This window comes from Cajanus cajan, chromosome 4 (genome assembly GCF_000230855.2).
Source record: "Cajanus cajan strain Asha chromosome 4, NIPB_CcT2T_4, whole genome shotgun sequence".
NCBI lineage: Eukaryota > Viridiplantae > Streptophyta > Magnoliopsida > Fabales > Fabaceae > Cajanus > Cajanus cajan.
Genome location: NC_138520.1, coordinates 8,682,460 through 8,692,232, shown reverse-complemented (window position 1 = coordinate 8,692,232; position 9,773 = coordinate 8,682,460). Strand labels below are relative to the sequence as shown.

At 34.9% G+C, this 9,773-nt stretch overlaps 1 protein-coding gene across 2 annotated transcripts; it reads right to left on the bottom strand.

Annotated features, from left to right (window-relative positions):
• Positions 1 to 272: 272 nt before the first annotated feature.
• Positions 273 to 6,451, bottom strand: UBA2A (UBP1-associated protein 2A). 2 transcript variants are annotated; one of them, XM_083072176.1, is made up of 2 exons: positions 4,868 to 6,451; positions 273 to 2,264 (listed from the first exon to the last, which is right to left on the bottom strand). In XM_083072176.1, the coding sequence occupies exon 1, from the start codon at positions 6,287 to 6,289 to the stop codon at positions 4,868 to 4,870; it is 1,422 nt and encodes a 473-aa protein (XP_082928302.1). In that variant the 5' UTR covers positions 6,290 to 6,451; the 3' UTR covers positions 273 to 2,264. The 2 variants fall into 2 exon arrangements, with proteins under 2 accessions (XP_082928302.1, XP_082928301.1); XM_083072175.1 differs by lacking the exon at positions 273 to 2,264 and adding an exon at positions 2,540 to 2,868 and having other exon boundaries at positions 4,868 to 6,449.
• Positions 6,452 to 9,773: the final 3,322 nt, after the last annotated feature.

Sequence of the window (9,773 nt, the reverse complement as noted above, 5' to 3'; positions counted from 1 at the left end):
CTATAATATACAATATTTTAAGGTTTATTCACCTTTGATGAGGCTGAGAGCACCACATAAGTTGCAGGAACAGTTTGAAAATATTTTCAAAATCTTTAAGGCAATTTATCAAGAATGCCAAATTAGAAAGTAATTTGAGTGAGTTTGTTGAGAGTAAGAAGTATATTACTTTAACTGCACAGGCTTATGAACTACACTGAGGAACCTTGAATCAACTTAACGATTGAATTTAATTAATTAAATCATTTGAATTAATAGGTGTCAAAATCAAGTAAACAAACAATTCCTGATCTTACCAGATTTTATAGATTATTATACAAATTACGAATTATGCATATAAAATTAAAACAAGGCGCATGACCTAACTTAAATCGCCCTAATTACAGTGGTAAGAAGAATAAAACTTAAAACGATCAAAGCCCAGGGCAGTCAAAGTGCAACAATACAGTGTTACATTTACATTTTACTGGTAAACACGAATTTACAAGGATTGAAATGAAATAAACATCTTAATGGAACTCTTGAAAACCTTGATGTTGCCTCAACAGTTTTCTCCATGAACACTTACAAGAGATAATAAATAAATCTCTTCTTGCTAAAATTAAGTTATTCACAAATTAAATCAACTTTTTTTATTAAAAAATATATTAACCGAAGTATATGCTAATTTCAATTTACAGAAAACTTAATTATTTTTTCCCTAATAAATTTTCCCTTTCAAAATTGCTCGTAAAAAAATTATCCAAGCAAATCCGAAGTTCTATTCAACATAATGAATGCCACATGAAATTTTTATTTCAACAAAGGAAGCAAATTAAAGTTGTTTCAAGCAATCCAAGTATCAGTTACCAAAAAAAAAAGCAATTGAAGTATCGATATATTCTAATAAACATTATATTTTTTAACGCCTTCACTTTGGACAAAGCGAGCATGCATAAAATTGGGTTTCTTTTTTTTTTTTTTCCAATCGGAAGAAGGGAGGAGGGAAGATGCAGGAAGTGTTGACAGTATCCAAAAGAAGCAAAGAAAAAAAAACTGAGCAACAGCTCTCTTTGAAAAGGAATAAGAAATTGGACATTTTTCCAGTAAAAATTCAATCAACACCAAGTATGTCAACAAACCTGCTATTCAACTAAAACAAAAATAAGAAATTAGACATACACTGCAACTTACCTTGCAGAGCATGAAAGCCACCTATTCATTCGACAATAAGCAGAGCTACAAACATGTCCATTATCACTATGACTGAGTTGACTTCATCTCTTACTTCAGAAGCAGGATTTATGTTGAAAATTTAACATCATAAAACACAACTTTAATGACAATTTGGTTTCCTGTAACATAAACATGCAACATTGTGCATGTTTGAATTAATTTAGACCATCCATGACGATGTCATGAAGCTTATATAACAGAAACATTTTGAAAACCACTTCTGCAATAACAGTTACAAAAAAAGAATTTTGAAAACGATGATAATAAAAAGCCCCGTACAACCATCGAAGATGGCATTCAGTAGAAGAAATGTTTTTAAATGTCTGATAAAGGGACATAAGAATAAAAACTTGTCATATTTGGTATAAGAAAATAAAAATATTTCCAAACATAAAAAATTTCTAGGAATGTTAATTTGTGAATAAGCAGGGGGGAAATAAATCCCCTTTCAAAGATGAGAATAAAAATTTTATGTATAAACTATAAAGCTGCAAAACTTTTAGTGGGAATAAACAAAATATTCTTAAGTAAATTGACTTATAACTAAACATATTTTATATTCCTGGGAATCTCATCCCCATAGTGATTTAATTGAAAATAAAAATGGTGTATCAAATGCCACAGAAGGGTTAAGATTCAAAGATAGAGACTGATCAGTCCTTGGAGAAAAGATAAAGTAGAGAAACCGAAGAAAGGGAGGAAAATGCAAACTTAATCCACAATAAAGAAAGCACAGCATACAAATATGGCTGTGAGCAGAGAAAATCTCCAGAATGACCAACAAAAAAAAATCCCAACTTTGGCATGCTTCCAAAAGATAATTTTAAATAAGCATGACTTGACACACAAGAATATTAAAATTTTCATGTTAAAAGAGGATGAAGCCCCTAAAAAGAGTGCACATTGGTGCATAAAAAGATTTCTCAAATGGTGGGAACTGTACAAGCTTGTCAGAATCAAACTTAAATGAAAGGCTTTTGTCTTTCTTCCTTTTTAATTTAAACTGCCTATATTATTGGTGCATGTTATTTTAAGTATGGCCGTCAAACCTGCAAAATAACTGCAAAGATTAGCTAGAAATATTATTATTAACAGAAGTAAAATGAAGACCAAAAACAACTTGATAAGTTGGCTTAAAACCTAATTTTTCAAGGGGGTGATGATATTCATAACCAAAAGCACTTGGCATATTATGCAATTTCATTTCAATGATTACACATTAAAGAATAATGAAAATAAAGAAATAAATAAAACAATCAAAAGCAAGGGGAAACATAATCCAATAACCATATAAAATACTATAAGGCAGCTCATAAATACCAAGTTGAAGCACAATGGTCCACACACTTAGATTTCAAAATATAATTTGTTCAGCATCTCAAACTACGCATAATCTGGATAGAACTTCTCAGTACAAAAACAGTTCCATAATTTTTTTTGGAAGATAACTAAAAGTCAAAATACTACAATATTTTGAAATGGAAGAAAAGAAGAAAAAGCAGGTGGCGAAAACAGAACTCCATTAGGTAATTTAAATATTCTGATCATGGTAGTAAGTAACATTTCATTATAAACACGCCAATTGCATCAGCTCCTTAAACTTCAGAAGAATCACCAGGCCAGTAATAAAAGACTGATGCACTTATGTGGAATCTGCAAAATGAATAAAAAAGCATGAAAAACAATTTAAGTGGAAAAAAGGAAGGGTCCAAAAAACCATGCTTTTAAGCAAAATTGGCCGAGAACTATTGAAAGTCAAACACTAAGGCCAAAATTATTTGATATTTAAAGGTGATGAAAATATCACAGTTGTAAAGGTTTTAGAAAAAACAAGTGTTGCAAACGTTAAACATTATTAGAAAACTATAACCAACAAAAAATATAGGACAGTATGAAGTAGGCTACAGTGAGAAAAAACCAAGAAAGATGATTTTTCTCAAATCCTTGTTATATAAACACAACCAAACAGTCCAGAAAAAAAAAAAAAAAAAAAAACTGGGAATTTCATGCTGCCTTCGGATCACATCCAAAAAGAAGATCATTTTCTGGAGGGAAGCATGGGATACTGAGGAAATTCAAAATTGAAATCAGTAATATTCCACAAATTGGGCACCCATGACACTAAACACTTGAGCAGGGTGACTCACAACTACGATCCAAGGCCAATGTAAATGGCCTGATACGAATGAGCTCATCACCCTCTTTCAACTCAATTATCTATTAGTCCATCGTTCCCATCAGGCGTGTGATTAATAGGGAGAGTGTGTAACCAAAAAGTTGAAGTAAAAAAAAGAAGATAAAACCATAAGTGCATAATTAAAAATGTTTTAAAATTACAGAGAGAGAAAATTGACAAATGAAAATGGATATTAAAACGTAAGTGTAGGACCATAAATGTTTTAATTATAAAGGAAAAAAACGACAAATGAAATTAGATAAAAGGGTGATCTTGTTTCAGACAGAATATCTCGTACACTCCTCGTCCAACTCCTAAAGCCTCCATAGTCAGGCTTTTTGACCCATGTAAGGTCATTATGAAATCATATTACCTAACTTGGGCTCTATTGAAACATTATACCACTTTCGGGTAGTCAGCCATGGGTGTCATTAGTTAGTGACACCTACGCCATGTCATTTTTCCTTAAAATGGACATGTTGCGCCATTTTGGCGCACTGGAACCGGGGACAAATTTTTTTATTAGTCCAGCTTTAGTGTACTACAAGAATCCCGTTTTTTTTAATTTTAATAGGTGCCGCTGTCCCCAACTGGGGGACTTTTTTTTTTTTTTTTTAGTACTATTACAAGTGATGCCGCAAGGAAGTGTGGCACATCAAGTGCAGCAGTCCCACTCTTCCTTGCAACCTCACTTGTTACGGTACTAAAAAAAACTAAAAAACCTCGCTTGTAACGGTACTAAAAAAAACTAAAAAAAGTCCTCCAGCTGAGGACAGCAACTCGTATTAAAATTAAAAGGGCAGAATTTCCACAGTACACAAAAGCAAGACTAATAAATATAAATAATAAAATAGTCCCCATGTCCATTTTTTAATATTTAAAAAAAAAAAATAATGATAAATGGCGTGGCATGGGTGGCGCTAGGTTGACTAGCAACACCTATGATTGACTGCCCCAAAGTAGTAAAATGCTTCAATAGAGCCTTGGTCGAGAAATGTGTTTTCATAACGACCCTATATGGGTCAAAAAGACCCATTGTCACCGTCTAAAACAATTGTTTCATCATCCATGTCCAGTGACATTGACAGAAACAACTATCAAAACTCATCAACAAATATAAATAAACAGTAAAGCAATATGTTCCAGACAAACAACTAATTATTCTAAAGCAGAAAAAGATGCATCAAAGGTGATACACGACAGGGCAAAAGCCAAAAAGAATGCACAATTTGAGTTCATGCTATGCAATCAATATACCCTATTTAACATCCTAGAAAAATTGACATTATACCCCCCAAGATAACCATAACAGAAAACACTACCTTGCTTTCAGATTCCCAAAAATCTACCCTATTCCTCGTTAGAAGTAAAAAATACAGCACCCAACAGATAAAAAACACCAAGCCAAAGAGCAAAAAAACACTAATCTCCAAAAACACAAAATGAGCACAACACATACACCAACAAACACCATACCTAGTGCCCCATGTAAGGCGCAGCACCACCACCATACTGCCCTCTTCCGGAACCACCCTGCCCTATCTGCTGATTCGGATAAGCCGTCTGCAACCCCACCTGATTCCCATATCCTCCAATAACACCCGGACTTATACTCGCCTGAGCATTGTAACCACTTTGCACTCCAGCCCCAGCTGCAGGCACAACAGGGTTCACCGCAGCACTCGTTCCAATACCACCCAACAAATTAGTCAGCCCCATCGTTCCCTGCGAAGCCAGCAGCGCCAACGCCTGCCCCAGCGCCGGATTCAAGGCGGCCTGCGCAGCAGCCGCCTGATTAAACCCAATCGCCGGCCCAGCCGGCGCCATCAAGTGCCCCGGCTGCGCCGCCATAGCACCACCAACATAGCCAGCAGCACTAGAATTATCATTCCTCTGAAACTGGGCCCTCTGGGCCTGACCAACATTCCCGTATTGCTGCTGCTGCAATTTCCCGGGCTTGGGCCCATCAATGGCCTTCTGGCAATGCAAAATATTCCCCTCGAAATCCTTGTGAGGCTCCTCTAGGGCCCTCCTCGCACTCTCTGCACTCTTGTAAACAAACAAGCAAAACCCTTTGGGTTTTCCCGTAACCTTGTCAAGCCCCAACGGCCCTTCCTCAATTTCACCGAACCGCGAAAAGTACACGAGAAGCTTCTGCGGGTCCAAATCGGCACCAACGTTGCTCACGTAAATCTTCCTCTGCGTGTACTCCGAATAAGCCTGCGCAGGCGGCGCCGCAGCCGCCTGCGGCTGCTGCTGCTGCTGCTGCGGGGTGTTGTTGCTGACGGGGCCGATGGAGGCGAGCTGGCACGCCGTCATGCGGTTGCCGATCTTCTTCTGCGGCTGCTTGAGGGCGTTGCGCGCGCCACGGCGCGTCTTAAAGAGGATGAAGCCGTAGCCCTTGGACTTGCCGGAGACCTTGTCGGTGACGGCCTTGCAGTCCTCGATCTCGCCGTACTGGCGGAACGCGCTGATTAGGGTTCCGGCGGTGGTGTCCCATCCCAGGCCGTGCACGAAGATCTTCCGGTGCACGGGGTCCTCGTCCGCCGCCTTCCGGATCCGCTCCGCCACGTCGCGGTGGGTCGCCGCCGCCTCGCACAGTAGGTTAACGATCTGGTCCTTGCTCAAGGGCTCCAGAAGCTTGGGGATCGGATCGTCGTCGAAGTCTTGTTGCTGCTGCTGCTGTGGCTGGTCGTCTTCGCTTTCTTCCTCCTCTTCCTCCTCCTCCTCCTCTTCCTCTTCTTCCTCTTCCACTTCCTCTACCTCTTCTTCTTCCTCGGATTCTTCCTCTTGGTACTGCTGAGGGGCATTTTGGGGAAGTGGTTGGGATTGTTGCAGCTTGAGCGGGGGTTCGGCGGGTTGAGAAGATTTGGGAACTAGCTTTCGCTTCCTCCCCATGGACGATTACCGGAGTGATTGGGCGCTAGGGTTTCTTCTGATTTGTGATAATCTCGTTCTCTTTAGCCGCCACACCTGCTTTTATAATTCGCTTTCCCGGGATAAGAAAACCAGGAGACTCTTTGGATTTGGGCCTTTTTTCTCTCCAAATCTAGTACTACCAACACTAACATTGCATTCACGTCTTTCTCACTCTCCTTAATTAACCATTGTCTATTACCCTTAAATTATAAAAATTTAACTTTTATATTAAGATAAATAAATATAATGAGTCTTTTTTTACGGTTCATTACACTTTTTTCCCCATATTTTACAATTTTTTTAAGTTTTATCAATAAATTTTTAAAATCACACATTTTATTATCTATCTATCTTTAAAAAAAATTACATTCTAGAATCGATCGTATGAAGCTGGTAGTTAAATGTTGACATGATGTACTAAATTACTACGTGACAAATTAATTAATAACATGACATATTAATTGTTAACGTGACATATTATAATTGTATGTTACAGTATTTATTGATTTATGTTACTGTTCAACGTGTCTGTTAGGTGTTGATTAAAATAAGATAAAAATGTGTAGGGTAAAACGCAAGATTTGGTGAAAAAAATGTAATTTTAAAAATTAGGTGACAAAATTTGTAAAAAAATATAGTAGTAACACACTTTTTAATAAAGATGGCAAAATGAGCAACTTGATCATTTAGACCCAATACACCATTTAGCTTGCCAAAAATAGGTTAGGATAGGTTGATCCACAATTAAAAATTCCAAAAATTAAAGAGAAAAATAACTTTTTTTTATTAATTTAATTTAAATAGATAAGTTTACTTAAATTAAAGTATAAAAATATATTAATAATTTGGTCTAAATTTCATTTGAATATTAATTCTTTATTAGTATAAGAGGAATAAAAATTATGAAATAATGTTAACAAACATATATTATGTTTTTTTAATAACATTTAAATCTTAAAAAATGATTTTAAATTTTAATTTTGTACATTATTTTTTTAATAAAAAAGGACGATGGTGGGCTAGGTGAGTCGAGCCATGGCAAACTGGTGAGTTGGAGCATCTAGCTCGACCTACCATTTTAGATGCATAATGTTGATATTAGTTATACAATATAATTCTTTCAAGTCATCCCAATCATACAATCTCACACACGTACAGTCTTTAGATCCTTCTTATTCAAGTGTGTTTGGAATGTTACAAGATCATTAACTTCCTTTTGGTTCGTTCCTAAACCACATCATACCAAGAAAGAAAATCTACTCTAATAACATGGTGACGTTTAACAAAATCTCTCGTTGGTCAAAACCCTTCACCTCCATGTATAACAATTTTCAAGATGTTAGTTGTCATTAGAATCAACAATTATCGTCACAAATTAAGACAACACATTTTTCAGAAGATCGTTTATTCCTAAATCACTTAAAAACTCAAGTATGCTTTAACTATGAAGTTCTTAAGTAATAACTACCGAAAAATAGGTGCATCTTGTTGGTACAAGTTGTATAAATTAATTTTTAAGGCATCTTCAATCATACAATCTCACACCTATACAATCTCACACATGTACAATCTCTAGATTTCTTTCATTTTAATGTGTTTGGAGTGTTACATTTGTTGTAATTTATATGTATATATGTGTTTATTTCACTTACTATATTTATTGTTTTTATGTGTTTTATTTGGACTGAATGCCATTTGCAGAAAATGATTATACAAAAGTTGGTGTTGAGAATAAGACATAAGCCTTTTACTTATCCTTTGAGACCATGTTTTGATAGGAATGTGACATCAAAACTAAAGTTGATTTCTTTATTTATGTTTATGAATTATTTGTTTTATGAACTTGTATGGCATTTTGGAGAAGCTAGTTATATTTTTCTATTAAATCTTTAGAGTTTGGCTTGATATTTTATTTTAAATGATATTTTTTAAGTATTCATATTATAAAATCAAATTAAAATGTAAATCTTCTGTGTTAGAAATATATATTATTTAATATTTTAGTTAAAATTCAATTATGAAAATATTATATATATATATATATATATATATATATATATAAAAGGTGGAGGATATCACACAATTTATCGTGCAACTAATTATTTTTAAAAGTGTCATAACCGAGATCGCGACAGGACGGCGAAAATAGATGTAAAAAAGAGGAGTCGCCACCAATGTTATTTTTTACGGAAAAACATTGGAAAAATCATAAAATAGAAAATAGTCTACGAAAACCAAATTTTTGAATTCGGGAGTCGATTATGTGTGAGGAAGGTATTAGCACCTCACAACGTTCGTCCTAAGACGATTACCTTTAATTAATTAAACTAATTATTTATAATTTATAAAATATTTATCTCACTAAAATGATCAAATATATTTTATTTAACTAAACTATTATTGTATATATAAAAAAAGGTTAAAATTATTATTATTATATAAAAAGAAAAATAATATATTTTTTATTTTTTGGCTCAACAAGATTTAGTTCTTGCTCCTACGTATCTTCATGTGTAATGAAGAATCAGAATCACGTAGTTTTGTGATAGAAAATATTTGTGTGTTGATATTTTTAAATTAAATTTTATTTTTGTTAAATATAGGATTCTTGAACTGTCTCAGCTCATTCACCTTAAAAATATAAAATTGACTAAGGTGTACACCAAAGTCAATTCAATAAAATTTTAATTATAATTATCGCTAGAGATGTTATGATGTTAAAAATTTCTTGGTTGGACATTTTTGTTTTTTTGGAGAAAAAATTTAAAGATAAGTTGTCACAACTTGTACTTTAAATTTAAATATTAAAAAGATGTCACATCTAATTAATCATTCCTCCAATAAAATTTTTGATACAATAATTTCATATATTTATATTAAATATTGTAATACTATATTTTGATATTTAATCACATTTTGAATTTAAATAAGGACTACTGACAGATATTACTAATATAAAAATAAAAAATAAAAAGGAGTTTAATATACTCACAATTCTTCGCTACAGAAGCGGTAACTTGCTGGTCTGGGTTCCCTTTGGTCTAAGGTGGAGATGTGTGTGTGGGTCCTCTTTTGAAAGGCCAAGGGTCGCTTTCAGGAGGGACTGGAACGGCTCGTTCTGAATCCGGAACGGCCTGTTTCGGGGTTGCAATTTTACTCACAACGGCCATATTTGGAACGACATGTTCCAGTTTCAGAACGACCCATTCTGAGATAGAATTTATAGGTATTTTGGTTGTTTGGGAACAGTCTGTTTTGGGTTAAAGATTATAGGTCTTTTTTGAAGGTGGGAACGGCTCGTTCCAGTTTGGGAACGGCCCGTTCCAGTTGTGGGAACAACCCGTTCTGGGCTAGAATTTATTAGTCTTTTGGAAGATTGGAACGGCCCGTTCTGGACTAGAAATTTTAAGGCTTTTTGGAAGGTTGGAATGACCCGTTCCAGTTTTGGAACGACCCGTTCTGG